Below are 16,846 nucleotides of genomic sequence, written 5' to 3' on the forward strand. Positions count from 1 at the left end.
GAAAGAATTCAGGGTGATTCCGCAGAGTAGAGTGAAAGTAAGTTTATTAGATAAGTAAGGAAACAAGGGCCAGGTGCGGTAGCTCATGCCTGTAATCTCAGCATTTTGGGAGGCCAAGGCAGGAGGATTGTTTGAGCTTGGGCAAAAAAGTGAGCCTCCATCTCTACAAAATCAATCAATAAATAAAAGCCTATGGCTACTCCATAGGCAGAGCAGCCCCCAGGGCTGCCGTTTGGCTATTTTTATGGTTATGTCTTGACCATATACTAATAAACAAGGGGTGGATTATTCATGAGTTTTCCAGAAAAGGGGTGGGGATTTCCCAGAACTGAGGGTTCCGCCTCCTTTTAGACCATGGAGGGTAACTTCCAGATGTTGCCGTGGCATTTGTAAACTGTCTGATGCTGGTGGGAGCATCTCTTAGCATGCTAATGCATTATAATTAGTGTATAATGATCAGCGAGGCCAGGCCTCTCATGCCTATAATCCCAGCACTTTGGGAGGCCGATGGGGGCAGATCATTTGAGGTCAGGAGTTTGAGACCAGCCTTGCCAACATGGTGAAACCCCATCTCTGCTGAAAAAGAAAAAAAGAAAAATCAGTGAGGGCAATCAGCGGTCATGCTCATCACCCTCTTGGTTTTTGCGTGTTCTTACCAGCTTCTTTATCTCATTCTATCAGCAGGGTCTTGTGACCTGTATCTTGTACCGGTCTCCTATCTTGTCCTGTGACTAAAAATGTCTAACCTCCTGGGAATGCAGCCCAGCAGGTTGCAGCCTCATTTTACCCAGCCCTTGTTCAAGATGGAGTCGCTCTGGTTCAAACGCCTCTGACAGGAACACATCAAGATGCGTGAGAACCATTGCTGTGTTCTAGACATAGTGATGTAGTTAGGCTTTGCGTCCCCACCAAATCTCATCTTGAATTGTAATCCCCGTAGTCCTCATGCGAAGGGAGAGACCAGGTGGAGGTCATTGAATCATGGGGGCAGTTTTCCCCATGCTGTTCTCGTGATAGTGAGTGAGTCATCACGAGAGCTGATGATTTTATAAGTTGCTCTTCTCCCCTTTGATCAGCACTTCTCCTTCCTGCCGCCTTGTGAGAAAGGTGCCTTGCTTCCCCTACGCCTTCCACCATGATTTTAAGTTTCCTGAGGCCTCCCCAGCCATGCTGAACTGTGAGTCAATTAAACCTCTTTCCTTTATAAATGACCCAATTTCAGGTAGTTCTTTTTGTTTTTTGTGTGTTTTTTGAGATGGTGTCTCACTCTGTTACAGCCCAGGCTGGAGTGTAGCGGCACGATCTCGGTTCACTGCAACCTCTGCCTCCCCGGTTCAAGTGATTCTCCTGCCTCAGCCTCCCAAGTAGCTGGGATTACAGGCATGCGCCACCACGCCCGGCTAATTTTTGTATTTTTAGTAGTGATGGGTTTTCACCATGTTGGCCAGGCTGGTCTTGAACTCCTGACCTCAGGTGATCCGCCTGCCTCAGCCTCCCAAAGTGCTGGGATTACAGGTGTGAGCCACTGCGCCTGGCCTCGGGCAGTTCTTTTCAAAGCAGTATGAGAAGGAACTAATACACATGGCCATGCAGTGTAGAAAGCACATCTACTACCACTTCCTCCTGGATTGTCACCACATCCCTGAGAGGACCCAGAAGAGGAATCTGTTGTTTGCAAAGGAGAAAAATGAAAGCTACAGTTTGGTTGACATTTGTGGAGTGCCTGTTATTTCTTAGGCACTTAGGTTTACCTCTGCAACAGGATAGAACTATAAGTGGCCCTGGCATCTGAGTCAATCCCTAGATCCATTGTCTGTTGGGTGGGGCTGGGTCCCCACATGAGTAGCAGCCAGAACAGGTCCCTCCAAGGCCATGGTCCTGTGGGAGCTCAGATCCTTTTAACTAGGGTTGGAGCCTGGCGCCCTCTGGCGGCGAGCTGCAACCTCTACCCGCCAAACCCAAGGCCAGGCTGAGACCAGCCACCAATTCACACCCTTGTTTTGCAAGTGGAAAACCTCAGTCCAGAGAAAGGCCCGGGCTTGCTGAGACAGAATGACTTTCATATTTACTTTGTGGAATGTAAGTTGTCTGGTGAAGCATTATTGCTCTTCTTGTTAACCAAAATCAAAATTGAGAGGGTCAAGGCAGAACACTGATGTTTGCTGAGCCTTCCTTTATTCTCCCTATCTTCAGATGGGTGTGATGAGCCTATTTTACTGAGAGGAAAAGTGAAGCTCAGAGAGGCTAAATAAATTACTTTCCCAGGCTCACAGAGCCAGCCAATGGCAGAGCCAGGATTTGGACCCAGGTCTGTCTGACTCTAAGCCCACCCTGCCAGATCCCTGGAGTTTCACCTCCAGTCCCCTCTTCCCCAACAGTCCCCCCCATCTCCCAACTTCTTGGTATACTGATCTGGGAGAGCAGAACGTCAGCAGTCATAAGTCCTTAGCTCCGTACTTGGTGTCACCATGTCATTCAGACACAGCCAGTTACCACTCCTTGGCCTAAGCAGGGGAGGGAGACTGGGGGTTGGGAAGAGACGCTGGGCAGGGGAGACTCAGGGGCTTCTGGTGGGGATGGATTAGTGGGGTTGAGAATCTAAGCCAGAATTCAGAACCTTGGTAGCTATGAGATCTTGAGCAAGCGTCTTTACCTCTGTGAGCCTCAGGTTTCTCAGCCAAAAAGTGGGAAATTATAACAATACTTTGACGGCCCCACTTAGGAAAAAAAAACAGTCCAGGTTTGGAGTTAAATTTTGGGGTTAGATTTTGTTTCAAACCCTGGATCGCCCACTGACTGGCTGTGTGGTTTGGGGCCAGTGATTTGACATCTCTGAGCAGATTTCAGATCCTGAATCTGTAAAATGGGTTGTTGTGGGGATTTAGTGAGGTGACTGAGCTGGCAGCACTTTGGAAAATGTGAGGCTTTACAAATGAAGCTGGTTTTTAGCACTTCCCTGGAATGGGGGCTCTGAGATGGGGAGGGAAATGGATACTGGAAACCGGCACCCCCTCAACATTTCCCCTGAACCCAGGCACATGAGTTCTCATTCTGCATCCTATGCACCCACCAAATGGGTTTCTCCAAGCCTGGCACCCCACTCCCTTCCACCTTGCCTGAGGACCTGAGGCCCCTTCCCTCTTCCCACCTTGTTCTAGTTGCAAGCTGCTGAGGATGGCCTGAGTTTCCATTCTTCAGCCTGGAGGCTCTGGCTGTGGCCTCAATCTTCCAGCTGCAGCCTCAATCTTCTGCCCCAAGAGAATCCGTTGGATGATTTGGGTTGATCTTTGGGAGGCAGGAGAGCTAGTTCCAAGGCCTGTGACCAAAACCTTTCAGTCACTCTCAAGTCCCAGAACCCCATCTTTCTTGAACCAAGCCTGCTCTGGTGCCCAAAGGGAAGGGGTGTCAGTGATGGGGGCCCACAGGAGACTTTTGCTGTGGTCCAGTTTTATCTGTTATGCTGCTGGTCTGGCACCCACAGAACTGCCCTGTCCCCCTCCTGTCTCTGGCCTCAGTACTGGCGTTGCCAGTATCAGGAGACAGTGAGAGGAGGGGTGAGGGCTTCGGAGCGAGAGAGGCTGACAGGAGGCGGGGACTCTGGGGGGCTGAGGACTATAAAGCGGCCCAGCTGAGGGCAGGGGCCCATCCGGCCTGAGGCAGGTGCTCGCTTGGTCTAGTGCCCATTTACTCTGGACTCTGGGTAAGTGGGCTCAGCCTGCCTGGGGCTCTGGGGGCCTCCCCCAGGCTGGGGCCTAGGATGGAGAGGAGGTGGTGCTTTGCAGGGCCAGGGGCCTTGGGAGGCCTAAGGTCCTGCTTGGGTCTTGCTTTCTGCATCTGGACAGACCTGTCATGCTAGAAGAGCCGTCTGCTGACTGCACGTGTGTGTGCACACTCGTGTGCATGGCTATGAACTGGAATGTGTGACTGTGACCTTGTGAGTGACTGGGGTCCCTGTGTGAGTGCCTTTGCTGGTCTGTGCAGGACGACATGGACAATAGCGTCTTCTCCAGGACCCATATCTGTGTCTCTGTCGCAGGGTGGAGGGCCAGACCCACAAGGCCATGGATTTCTGTCCTTGGCTTCCCGAGTTCATTCTGTGTCCCCCACCCTGTGGGTTACCTGGCATGCCCTTATTCCCACTAGCTGCTGCCTCCTGGGAGCCATGAGGCCCTGGATGTCATGAGTCCCGTGTCTCCAGGACTCACATCCCCATTTTCTCTGCTATACTTTTCTAACTTGCGAGGCCCTGGCTTGCTGGGCTGCTCACAGGACAGGCTGTACGTGCCTTCAGAGCAGTGTCTAGGAGGTGGAGTGGTCAGCTTAGAGTGGCCCTTTGCTCTGCCCCCTTGTCCCCAGGCTTGGAGAAATGGATGATGGGCTAAGGGGCTGGATAGTTGGGCCCTGCTTCCTGGGCACGGGAAAATCTGCAGCCCGGGCTCTCCACCTCCCCTCTGCTTGCTCCTCAGATGGCTGCCGCACGCCTCTGCCTCTCCCTGCTGCTCCTGTCCACCTGTGTGGCTCTGTTACTACAGCCACTGCTGGGTGCCCAGGGAGCCCCGCTGGAGCCAGTGTACCCAGGGGACAATGCCACACCAGAGCAGATGGCCCAGTATGCAGCTGATCTCCGTAGATACATCAACATGCTGACCAGGCCTAGGTGTGTGCCACAGTTGGGGAGAGAGATCCCAGCCCCTGGGACCCTGGGCCCACTCCACATTCCTGGCCACACCCTATCCCCAGCCCCAGCCCCAGCCCCTTCCAGGCCTGCTCTTGGGAAAACAGGGCATCTGTGCTGAACAGGCCTAGACCAATGTGCCCTGGGCAAGATGGTGCCTACAGGCAGATATGAAACAGGTGGGCTGGCACCTGGGCACAGTGCTTGCCCCTGCTGCCTCTTCCCTCCCAGGTATGGGAAAAGACACAAAGAGGATACGCTGGCCTTCTCGGAGTGGGGGTCCCCACATGCTGCTGTCCCCAGGTGAGTTTGACTCCCTGCCCTGTCTGTCCAGCTCCCTGGGGCTGAAATGGGGGTGGTGGGACTGAATCAGGGCTTGGAAAGGTGTAGTGGGGGGTGGAAGAGGGAGAACAGGAGCCCAGGGCCAGCCTGAGGCCTCCTGAGGGCACGAGGCCTACCCCCTACACTGCCATGTTCTGCCCTGTCCTCACAGGGAGCTCAGCCCGCTGGACTTGTAATGCCACCTTCTGTCTCCTACGACTCCATGAGCAGCGCCAGCCCAGCTCTCCCCTCCGCACCCTTGGCTCTGGCCAAAGCTTGCTCCCTGCTCCCACACAGGCTCAATAAAGCAAGTCAAAGCCACAGCCTGTCCTGTGTCTCTGTGGACCCCTGGTGGGAGCAGCAGGAAGTGCCAAATGCATGGGAGAGAAAGGGGAGGGCAGGGCAGGGCAGAGGAAAAGGGGATCATCCAGAACGTTGGCGGGGGTCATCAGAGTCACTCAACTCATCCTCTCCCCTTCGCAGAGGGAAAAGTGGTGGCCAGAGGAAGGCAGGGACTCCTCTGAGCAGATGGTCCTTCATGGTCCTTCAGCAAGTCTGTGAAGTGGCAGTCTTGAATCTTCCCAGTTCAGCACCCATAGACCTTCCCGACACAGCCTGATGACAACCTTTCCCCAAGTGCACCCCTCACCAGTGCCTTACTGCAGCCTAGGCAGCAGAAGCACCAAAATTTATACGAAAGCATCCTTGGCATGGGGGCAGGGGCACAGCCCAGCCTGGAAGAACGATTCTGGTGCTATGGCAGTCATGGCTGCATCCAGGGGCCTGAGCTGCCGTCCAGAAATTTGGAGAGAATGGGCTGCCCTGAGAGGTAGTGAAGTCCTGGGCACAGGAGGTATTCAAGCTGCTGTGGAAGGGGAGGAGGCTAGATTAGCTGAGAGTTCCAGCCACCATGAGTTGAATCTGTAGATTGTACACTGCAGCCCTGGGAGGACAAGGACCTGGATCCTGCCCCAGGGAGGACTTCCCAGATTCCCAGAGAACCCATCTTTTCCTGGCCCTTCTCAGGCACCCTGAATAGGTGGGGACAGTGCGCGTGTGCATGTGTGTGTACGCGCATGTGTAAAGGGGAGAAGTGAGGGAACTAGAATGTTTCTGGTTCCTAGAAAGGCTTCTCCTGCCTCCCCCACATGCTTGGTCTCAAGGGATGGGGTTATGGGTTTGGAGGATGAGGGGTCCACTTTCCTGGGCTCAGCACCTTGCACAGAAATGGAAATGACACACAATTGTGTTTCCCCTCAAGTCCTACTCCATCTGGTGTGTGCAAATGACCTGGAAGTAGAAACAGGTCCTAAAGGGCAAAGAGCTTCTAGAGGATGCAGCTGCTTGGCTCAGATTGATTTTTTGTTTGTTTTTGGAGACAGGATCTTGCTCTGTCACCCAGGCTGGAGTACAGTGGCATGATCACAGCTCACCATAGCTTTGACCTCCTGGGCTCAAGCGATCCTCCTGCCTCAGCCTCCCAAACAGCTGGAACTACAGGCACATGCCACCACACCCAGCAAATTTTTTTATTTTTTAGAGACAGGGTCTTGCTATGTTGCCCAGCGTGGTCTTAAACTCCTGGGCTCCAGCGATCTGCTCACCTCGGCCTCCCAAAATGCTGGGATTACAGGTGTGAGCCACTGTGCCCAGCCTCAGGTTGATTCTTAAATCCAAAGACGTCTGGATAGAGAGATGCTTTCGCAAAAGAACGGTTTGAGTCTGGGAGAGGGAGCCTGAAGTCCCAGCATTTTCTCTGGCAGCTTAAGGGGATGTGCGGTGAATGGGGAGAGGAGTCTGGGCTGTTTGGTAGAAACTTGAGCCAGGTGGGAGTTGGGGTGTGTCTAGCTGAAGCCCCTTCTTTGAGGTTTCTTCTCTCACCTCTGCTCTCCCTCTGGGTTAGAGCCCCCCACACTGGTGCTGTCTGTGCAGGACTACAGGGGCAATAAGTGTCTTCTCCAGGACCCGTATCTGTGTCTCTACCATGGGGTGGAGGGCCAGACCCACAAGGCCATGTGTGGGTGGCGTGGGGGAAGGTGGATGGGTTGCCAGGGGAGGCAGGGGAGGACCCCCAACAGCTGAGGTCTTTTTCTCTCACAGCAGAAACTCCAGGGTCCCACTTCCCGTTCCATGGACTGGTCCCTCCCTGCCCGCAGGCCCACAGAAGTCACTGAAGCAACAAAAATTTGTCTTTATTGTTTTCACTGAGGGGATGAGGAGGGGTCGAGGCCCCTCTCAATACAAAGGGGTTGGTGGGCAGAGAGGCGTCTGGAGGCCAAGGCCCAGCCTGGAGAAAGAAGCCCCCCCCCCACAGGGGTGCTGTGTCTCCCCGCATGCCCGCCCCCAGGAACTTCCTCTCGCTACCACCCAAGCTGCCCCCAGCCCCGAGGCCCCTGGCTCGGTGCCCAGCATCCAGGCTGTCCTACCTGGGGCCCCGGGAGGAGGTCGGTGGTCGGGGTTCCGAGGTGTTCAGCCACTGGGGGTTCGTGGTGGTCCATGGTGGGGGTTTCGTGGCTTTCGATGGGGAGGTGTCCGTGGCGTTCGCAGTTTTCTTGTGGTTTTTAGATTTCTTCGGGCTGGGAACAAGTCTTTGCAGTCATGAGGCCGCTCCCAGAGCCCAGCTTAGGCCGCGATGTGCGTGGGGGTGCCTGGTGGCGTCCGTGTCCCCCCCCTGCGCCCCCCCCCCGCTTTCCTCCCTCCCTCCCTCCCTTCCTCACACTCTCCGCCGGCCCACCTGCTGTTGAAGAGCTTCCCCAAGTACTTCTTGATGGAGCCTAAGTTCAGCCAACTGGCGGCCCTGGGCTGCGGCACTTGCAGCTCCTCGCCGAGGGCGCCCTCGGGCTGCATCAGCAGCGACACGAGGCCCGCTATGGCCAGAGCGAATTCGCAGCGCAGAGCAGGCATCTGGAGGGGGCGGGGCAGACAGAGCCGCGGGAGGTAACGTGATGCCGGGGCTGTGGTCAGCGCGGGACCCGGACCGGAGTTTGCAGGTGTTCCGCGCGGTGGGCAGGCTGGGGTGCAGGGGCGCTCAGACCGAAGGTCGTGTCTATTTCTGGGACACACACCAGAGCACGGACGCCTTAAGGGACATCCTGGTGCTCGGAGGAATGGTACACACCTGGACATGCCCGGTGATGCAGGCAGAGCATCGAGGCGCGGTGGCTCACGCCTGTAATCCCAGCACTTTGGGAAGCCGAGGCGGGCGGATAACCTGAGGTCAGGCGTTCAAGATCAGCCTGGCCAACATGGCGAAACCCCGTCTCTACTAAAAATACAAAAATTAGCCGGGCGTGGTGGTGGGCGCCTGTAATCCCAGCTACTCTGGGGGCTGAGGCAGGATAATTGCTGGAACCCGGGAGGTGGAGGTTTTAGTGAGCCGAGATTGCGCCACTGTACTCCACCCTGCCCAACAGAGCCAGACTTCGTCTCAAAAAAAGAAAAAAAAAAGAAAAAGAAAAAGAAAAAAAAAACGAACGAGGAGACACACCCTAAGGTGGACGCATGAGGACGGCATAAAGCCATTGGTCAGCTCCCTAACCTCACTGCCCTCTCTCTCGCAAACTCCTTGCTTATCCCCCTCCTTTCTCCCTGCTGTTCCCGCAAAATGACGGTCACTCTGTTCTCTGCCTGGAAGACTCTTCCTCCAGACATCCTCATGGCCAGCTCTGTCTCCCCTTGTAAGCATTAGCTCAAAATCCACCTTTTGAATGGATCCTACCCTGACACCCCTATTTATAATTGCAACCTGGCCGGGCGCGGTGGCTCACGCCTGTAATCCCAGCACTTTGGGAGGCCGAGGTGGGAGGACTGCTTGAGCCCATGAGTTCAAGACTAGCTTGGGCAAAAGACAGAGAGCCCCGTCTCTACGATTTAAATAAATAAATAAATAAAATAATATTGCAACCAAACCCCTCATCTTGCTCTTTTTCTTGCTCTATTTTTGCCCTATTTTTTCTTTTCTTTCTTTTTATTTTATTTTATTGTTTTAAGGCAAGGCCTTCTTTTGCCTTCCAGGCTGGAATGTAGTGTCGGGATCATAGCTCACTACAGCCTCAAACTCCTGGGCTCAGGCCATCCTTTTGCTTCAGCCTCCCAAGTAGCTAGGTCTACAGGTGCATACAATCATGCCCAGCTAAATTTTAATTTTTTGTAGAGATGGAGTCTTGCTATGTAGCCCAGGCTGGTCTCAAACTCCTGGCCTCATGAGATCCTCCCGCCTCACCTCCCAAAGTTCTGAGATTACAGGTATGAGCCGCCACACCTGGCCTGCACTTTCTAACTTACTATATTCTATACTTATATTTGTTGTCTGAGTCCCTTCCCAGCGGCATATCCTCCCTCAATGTAAGCATCATTAATTACAGCTGGGCTCTTCGCCTATTTTGTCTATTGATGGATCACAAGCACCTAGAATGGTGCCTGGCACTTAGTAGATACTCAGTAATACATATTAAATGAATGACTGACAGTTACACACAGGAAAGCCAGCCTGAGGATTCACACACCCAATGCACAGAGAATTTTGTGCCTGCAACACACAATGATTCACAGACTATGATGCCCATAAACATGATGCTCACTCCCAGAGCTCCTAGGCCCCTCAACCCTCTTTCAACCAGGAACTCTCCTCATCCCCACCACCCCAAGCAGGAATAAGAAGCCCTAGTAGCTATCCTGGCCATCAGAATGGCAGACGAGGCTGCCCTGGCCTAACTCCTTCATGCCCTTAGTGGGCCTGAGGAGGGGCCCTTGGTGCCAGCCCCCATCCCCAAGCTCTTAGAGAATACAGCTGATGGGGGCCCAGACTTGGCCACCAGACATTACCATGGTGCTGGGCAGGTGCAGAGGAGCTCAGCAGAGTGTCTCTGGCCAGGACCTGAGGCCCTTTATATTCCTAAGCATCCCTGCCCCCTTTCCCTCTGAGGCTCCACTCCCAGCATAGCCTTCTTTTCCTCCCCGTGTCGTGACCTGAAAGTCCGGAACAGAGAGAAGGTGGGGGTGGAAGCACATGGGCTACCAGCTGTTCTGACCAGGTCACAGTCCCTGCCGGGGGCCCAGAAGTGTGGGTAGCAGAGGCAGGGAGGCCTGGGGTGTCGGGTAACTTTTTGCTCCAAGTACACAGATCCTAGGGAGAAACTGGCTCTGGGCTTGAGAGGGGGCTGTGCTTTTCCCAGGGGTTACTGTCAGGGTTTGGAAGGGGGTTATGCTGAGACCAGATGCCCCTCCCCATCTGGCTAGATCTAAGGTGCCTCTGCCTCCTTCTCCTGCAGGGTTACTTTGGGATCCCAGCACCCCTATTCCCTCCCCCTAGGCCCGCTGCCATGGGGAGGGGGTGGAGTTGCAGTTTCTGGTTTCAGGATTGCAGGCCCCACTGCACAACCTGGAGATTTTCTCAGCCTGCCTGGCCATTTTGGAGCCCCTGAGGCATGAACTGCTGAGCCTTCTGGAGGGTGGTGGGTCTTGGCTGCTTGGATGATGGACTTAGGCCTTGGCTGCCTCAGGCCACAGAGCCTCAGCTGTGTGGCCTGTCAGGTCCCCTCTACCTCCTCAATATTGCTGCTTTTATGGGGCAAGGTTGTAAAATGTGCACCAATTCTTCGTGCCCACACCAACCCCAGAAGGGGCACAGTAGGAAGAGCAGGGGCTTCTGGGTAGGAATCCTGACTTCACTCCCTCCTGGCTGTGTGACCTTGATTAGGGGACATTATCTCCCCTGAGCCTCCACATCCTCATCTGTGAAATGGAGCTGGTTAAATCCTGGCATAGGACTGTCGTGAAGATGGAGTTGGGTGATGTAACTCAGCCTCTGGGCAGCTCCTGGCACATGCTAGGTGATTAACAGGCGTGAGAGCCCCTCCACTCATAGAAGAACCCCCCCCCAACCTTTTTTTTTTTGAGATGGAGTCTCACCCTATCGCTCATACTGGAGTGCAGTGGCATGATCTCGGCTCACTGCAGCCTCTGCCACCCAGGTTCAAGCGATTCTCCTGCCTCGGCCTCCTGAGTAGCTGGGATTACAAGTGCTTGCCACCGTGCCGTACTAATTTTTGTATTTTTAGTAGAGATGGGGTTTCACCATCTTGGCCAGGCTGGTCTTGAACTCCTGACCTCGTGATCCACCCACCTCGGCCTCCCAAAGTGCTGGGATTACAGGCATGAGCCACCACACCCGGCCTTAAAAGAACCCCTTTCTCCCATCTCCACTTCTCCCGAAAGTGTCTCATCTTCTGGCCTCTTCTCCTTATTAAAACTTGCCCTCGGCCAGGCATGGTGGCTCATGCCTGTAATCCCAGCACTCTGGGAGGCTGAGGTGAGAGGATCACTTGAACCCAAGAGTTTGAGAGTAGCCTGGGCAACATACTGAGACCTTGTCTCTACAAAAAAAATTTTAAAAGCCAGGTGTGGTGGCATGTGCCTGTGGTCCCAGGTACTGGGGAGGCTGAGGTGGGAGGATTGCTTGAGCCTGGGAAATTGAGGCTGCAGTGAGCCAGGATCGCGCCACTGCACTCCAGCCTGGGTGACAGAGCAAGACCCTGTCTCAAAACAACAACAAACAAACATACAAACCAACCCTGCTCTCAGTGGGGGTGAGAAATTCAATGTCAATGTCAATATCACTGAAGTTTATGGGATGGCTCAGTAGCCAAGTGAGACCAGGACCGCATTTCTATGCAGCCAAGAATCTCTAGAAAAAGAAATGAAATTCCCATGATAAATTTCCATAGTACAGGTGGGAGGAGATATCTGGGGACCAGCGTACCCTAAATACCAGCAAACAGGCTATTCCTTATCCCCATTCGTCACAGCCCAGTGTTGAAGAGCTCAAGAGCTCAAACCATGTGTCCCTTTGCAGCCTTGGCTGCCCTTACAAACCCAGGCTTTTCTGCAGGCACTGAAGGCTCTCAGCCCCTTGCTCTTCCAGACTCTCTTACTCATTCCAGGAACTGTAGAAGGGTATGGGGAGGGAGGAAAGGGGGAAGAGAGGAAAGGAAGAAGCTCAGATGCTGCCTGCTGCTCTCTGAGGGCAGGAGGCGGTAGTGGTAGCCCTGCAATGGGCAGGACGAGGGAATGTGGCTTGAGGACACAACTTCGGGTGGGTCTCCCTGTCAACTGCCCCTTAAACTCTGACTGCGAGTTCCCACTTAAATGGAACTTCCAAATTCACTGTGGAGGACATGCCCAAATTCCCAGAGGGCAGCAGGCCAGGGGCTATGGCCTCCACTTCTCAGAGAAGAGCACTGAGATGCAAAGAGAAGCTACACAGATACCTGGTGCCACCACAGCTGGGGCTAAACCCGCCATTTTGACTCCAAGTCAGTGTGTGACCATTTGGATCGGCCTATTTCTGAGGCCGCTGAGATAAGCGCCGGGGGCTTCCTGTGATGCATGATGGTTCTCAGATATCATTCTCTGCTACCCACTGTGGAATAGACCCAATGATAGAGTGACCTTGAGTCTCCTGGCTGACTTGCCCCAGACTGACCATCCCACCCACTCCGGGACCACCGCTACTCCTTTCTGCTGGGTGTGGCCCAAAGCTGTCCTCCCACCGGCTCACTACTTCCTACCTGCCCTCAGTGCATCTGGGTGCTAGTGATGTCCTGAGAGAGGCCATCAGCTTGACTGCTGACCGTGGAGAGCAGCTGGCCTAGGAGAGGCCTGGCTGCCCTGTACAGCATCACTGCATTTTTTTAAAAAATGTCCCATCAAAGCCCTTTCCCCTTGGTGAGGGAGTCACATGGTGACCTGTGTTCTCCCTTCTAGACTGCATGCTTCCCAAGGGCAGCTGGGGTCTTGTTCAGCTCTGAACCTCCAGCATCTAGCACAGTGCCTGGCTCACTGTGGGCCTCCATGGATGCTTAGTGGGTGGGTGGAGGTGGGAGGGAGGCAGGAAGAAGGGAGGGAGGTAGAATGAGAGTGGAAGGGAGGGAGGGACTGATGGATCAATGGATGTGATGAACAAAGGGACAGCTAAAGGAGAGAACAAATGCATGGCCTGGCTCATGTCATGGGTCCTGGAACCCGCTGCCGCCCGTCCTCATGTCTTCATGTGCCTTGTTTCGCGTGTGTGTGTGAAGAGGCAGAGGAAGGTAACTAGGGGACCCCCCTCTCATCTGTGGGCTCCTCCAGGACCGGACTTGTGTCTCCTCTTCTCTTGGATCTTCCTTGCTCCTCTGCTCCCCGAAACCTGAGGCTGGGCCACACCTGGTCTTCAACTGCCCCTCATTAATCCCGGGACTCTTCTCATTTGCTAGGGTAGCAAGGGCAGTGTGTTCTGGGCACAGGGTCCGGGGGAGAGGAAAAGGCAGCCTCTCCCAGCCTCCTCCTCCTCCCAGAAGCCTTCTTCCCCCACGCCCCCAGCCCTCCTCCTCCCATAGCCCTCCTCCCCACCTCACTTGAGCAGGCCCCTCCTGCCCTCCAAGCTGTAGTTCCAGCGCTCATGCCGGAACTGGAACTGGCACTCCAGGCCGAGGTGCATGGCGTCCCACAGGGTCTCAGCCAGGCTGGGCTCCCTCCCGCAGAGCTGCCTCTGCTGCCGGGACAACTTCAGCAGGTCACACTGCTTCAGGTGGGCCCTGCCCTGTGCCGGGGCCACCGCAGTGCCCAGTCCTGGGAAGGGCACCAGGACCTCCCACCTGGTCAGGCTGCAGAGGGCGAGAGGACAGAGATGGGTGAGCCTTGGGGATGGTGGTGAGGGGCAGGTGAAGAGAAGGTAGCCTCCTTGGGTGCCCCCAGTGTGGGTGGAATATACATCATTTCAGGGCTCACCCCAAAAGAAGTAACCCCGTTCTGGGACATCCTGGGCTCCTAGCCAGGGTAAAAGAGCAAAGGTGGGCTAGGTGCGGTGGCTCACACCTGTAATCCCACCACTTTGGGAGGCCAAGGCAGGCGGATTGCTTGAGTCCAGGAGTTTGAGACCAGCCTAGATGACATAGCGAAACCCCATCTCTACTAAAAGTATGAAAATTAGCCAGGCATGGTGGCACAAGCCTGTAGTCCCAGCTACTTGGGAGGCTGAGGCAGGAGGATAGTTTGAGCCCAGGAGGTGGAGGCTGCAGTGAGAAGAGATCACGTCACTGAACTCCAGCCTAAGCAACCGAGTGAGACCCTGTCTCAAAAAAGAAGAAAAAAAAAAAAAGAAAAAAAGAAAAGAAAAGCAAAAGTAGAACCAGGCAATGACTCCTTTTTTGTTTGTTTGCTTGTTTATTTGTTTGTTTGAAACGTAGTCTTGCTCTGTCGCCAGGCTGCAACCTCCGCCTCCCGGGTTCAAGCGATTCTCCTCCCTCAGCCTCCCAAGTAGCTGGGACTACAGGCATGCACCACCACCACGCCTGGCTAATTTTTGTATTTTTAGTAGAGATGGGGTTTCACCATGTTGGCCAGGATGGTCTCAATCTCCTGACCTTGTGATCTGCCTGCCTTGGCCTCCCAAATTGCTGGGATTACAGGTGTGAGCTACCGCGCCCGGCTGCAGTAGCTCTTAAAGTGCCACATCCTGCTTAGATGTGGCACTTATCATGTTGCTCATGTGCCACTGGCCAGGGTAAGTCCTGTGGTCAAGCCAGGAGTAGTCAGAGAAGCCCACATTCCTCTGAGCCAAGGGCACAGCTCTCCTGTTTGGAGCCACTTGCCTTAACCAGGACTTCTGACTGGATGCCACATCCTCTCTGTATGCCCCAGAAGTTGGAAGCCTCGCCAGAGGGTATGCGGCCTGGCCAGGCCCCAGGTGGCCTCAGAAATCACCCATAGATTCCACACCCATCAGGTGCAGTCAAACCATCATGGAGCATATCTCTGAAACCTCTGAGCAGAGACAGATGCTATCAGGCTCCCCTTGGCCTAGCCTGACCCTGGGCTCCTCTCCCAGACAGGGTGAGGGCAGGGACCCGTTAATCATTAATCTGGGGCAAATGGGTAATTTTACAGTCCACCAGGTCTACACCCAAACCCCTCCCTGCAGCCTGGCAGGAAGCCCTCAGAGACTTTGCAGGTCCAGAGCAGAACTGGATGTCAACTCCAGCTGAGGAGGCCACGCCTTGACTGGCTTCCAGTGTGGAGGGCAGCTTGGGGGCTGCAGCTACCTTGCCCTCAAATGTCCTCCTCCTCACACCAAGGGCTGGTGTGAGTGGCGACTTCTGCTCACACGATTCCAGTGTTTCAGAAACTGGACCTCCCTGGTAGCAGCTGATTGACAGAGGAGACAGCAAGCAGGGAGTGATGGAAATTTTGGCCAATGAAGCTGCATATCCTTCAAGACCTGCCTCATATGCCATTTTAAGAATAACGGCTATTATTATTGTATCATCATAGCTACATTATATTTCATATGATATGATATATAACACATTATTATTTTTACTACTTTTTTTTGAGACAGAGCCTCACTGTGTTGCCCAGGCTAGAGTGCAGTGGCATGATCTCTGCTCACTGTAACCTCCGCCTCTCAGGTTCAAGCAATTCTCCTGCCTCAGCCTCCTGAGTAGCTGGGACTACAGGCGCGGGCCACCACGCCTGGCTAATATTTGTATTTTTAGTAGACACGGGGTTTCACCATGTTGGCCAGACTGGTCTCGAACTCCTGACCTCAACTGTCCACCCACCTCAGCTTCCCAGAGTGTTGGGATTACAGGAGTGAGCCACCACGCCCAGCCCAAGCTGTGTTCTTGTCTGGGACTCCCCTATAGTATGGAGTGGAGGCTCTAAGTTGGTTTGCCTAACTAAAGGCGTCATCCTTGATTATGACCTCTGACATCTGGAGAGTGCCAGAATTCCCTAGGCTGCACTTGGGCCCAGGGAACCTCGCCTCTACAAAAAAATATAAAAATTAGCTGGGCGTGGTGGCATGCACCTGTGATCTTCTTCCTTTGTGGTGCAAAATCTTATTTCTGCCTACTGGCCAATTGATCAGGAATATGCACCCTGGTGTTTCAATCTCCAAACAATAACATTTTGCCTAACAAACTATTCAGGTTCAGGTTCCTTTAGTAATGCCTGTTTCCTCCCCCCACCCCACACACCAAGCGGGCTGTAAACTTCATTCCCGTTAGCAGGACTAAATATCTCTGCTACACTCGGCACCGGGATAGCCAGTTGGAGGACCCCTAATTTTCTGCCTCCTAATACTAACAATTGGCCCATGTGTACTCACCTTCATATCCTGCTTTATCTCCCAAAGGCTGAACTCCCTTGTTCAGGCAACCACCCAGAAACACATGAATACCGTCATTCTCCTCCGCCAAGTCCAGTATCAGCGCCTCAAGGAAAACAACTCTGAAGTCGAACGCCCACTGCTTCAAAACCCACACGCCGAGTACAGCACCCCTATTCAGAAGGAAGTAGCCAGACAATCAACAACACAACACCCCTCTTCCTTTTATATTAAAGTAAAAGGCAAGAATGTTAGCCAAACTGCACCATGTTACAAGTTCCTTGCTATTTTGCAGACCTTGGTCAAAGCGAAACATTTCACAGGGGTTCAGGCCATGAGAAACATCCTACCTAACCACCTGACCACAGGGTGGACAAAGGCCCAACGAAAGAAACATCCCTGGCCTGGTGCAATGGCTCACACCTGTAATCCCAGCATTGTGGGAAGCTGAGGCGGGCAGATCACTTGAGGTCAGGAGTTCGAGATCAGCAGCCTGGCTAACATGGTGAAAACCTGTCTCTACTGAAAACACAAAAATTAGCTGGGTATGGTGGTGCACACCTGTAATCCCAGCTACTCAGGAGGCTGAGGTAGGAGAATTGCTTGAACCCAGGAGGCAGAGGTTGCAGTGAGCTGAGATCACGCCACTGCACTCCAGCCTGGGCAAGAGAGTGAGACTCCATCTAAAAAAAAAAAAAGAA

General features: G+C 53.8%; 2 protein-coding genes across 3 annotated transcripts; one reads left to right on the forward strand and one right to left on the reverse strand.

Annotated features, from left to right (window-relative positions):
• The first annotated feature begins 3,644 nt into the window (after nt 1–3,644).
• On the forward strand, nt 3,645–5,319 carry PPY (pancreatic polypeptide). Of its 2 annotated transcripts, none has more exons than XM_057300311.2 (4): nt 3,645–3,700; nt 4,467–4,657; nt 4,907–4,978; nt 5,169–5,319. In XM_057300311.2, the coding sequence occupies exons 2-4, from the start codon at nt 4,467–4,469 to the stop codon at nt 5,191–5,193; spliced, it is 288 nt and encodes a 95-aa protein (XP_057156294.1). In that variant the 5' UTR covers nt 3,645–3,700; the 3' UTR covers nt 5,194–5,319. The 2 variants fall into 2 exon arrangements, with proteins under 2 accessions (XP_057156294.1, XP_003828231.1); XM_003828183.4 differs by lacking the exon at nt 3,645–3,700 and adding an exon at nt 3,847–3,934.
• A 1,771-nt stretch (nt 5,320–7,090) lies between these two features.
• LOC130540942 (uncharacterized) lies at nt 7,091–9,368 on the reverse strand. Its single transcript, XM_057300312.2, has 2 exons — nt 7,731–9,368; nt 7,091–7,572 (listed from the first exon to the last, which is right to left on the reverse strand). Exons 1-2 carry the CDS (start codon nt 8,120–8,122, stop codon nt 7,419–7,421), a joined length of 546 nt encoding a protein of 181 aa, XP_057156295.1. The 5' UTR covers nt 8,123–9,368; the 3' UTR covers nt 7,091–7,418.
• Between the last annotated feature and the right edge of the window lie 7,478 nt (nt 9,369–16,846).

The sequence above is a fragment of the Pan paniscus genome, chromosome 19 (assembly GCF_029289425.2).
Source record: "Pan paniscus chromosome 19, NHGRI_mPanPan1-v2.0_pri, whole genome shotgun sequence".
Classification (NCBI taxonomy): domain Eukaryota; kingdom Metazoa; phylum Chordata; class Mammalia; order Primates; family Hominidae; genus Pan; species Pan paniscus.

Coding starts and splice junctions, on each gene's coding strand:
- PPY (XM_003828183.4), top strand. Junction 4,658..4,906: donor AACATGCTGACCAGGCCTAG/GTGTGTGCCACA, acceptor CTTCCCTCCCAG/GTATGGGAAAAGACACAAAG. Junction 4,979..5,168: donor CCACATGCTGCTGTCCCCAG/GTGAGTTTGACT, acceptor CTGTCCTCACAG/GGAGCTCAGCCCGCTGGACT.
- LOC130540942 (XM_057300312.2), bottom strand. CDS start 8,122: ATGTCCAGGTGTGTACCATTCCTCCGAGCACCAGGATGTCCCTTAAGG. Junction 7,573..7,730: donor GGGAAGCTCTTCAACAGCAG/GTGGGCCGGCGG, acceptor ACTTGTTCCCAG/CCCGAAGAAATCTAAAAACC.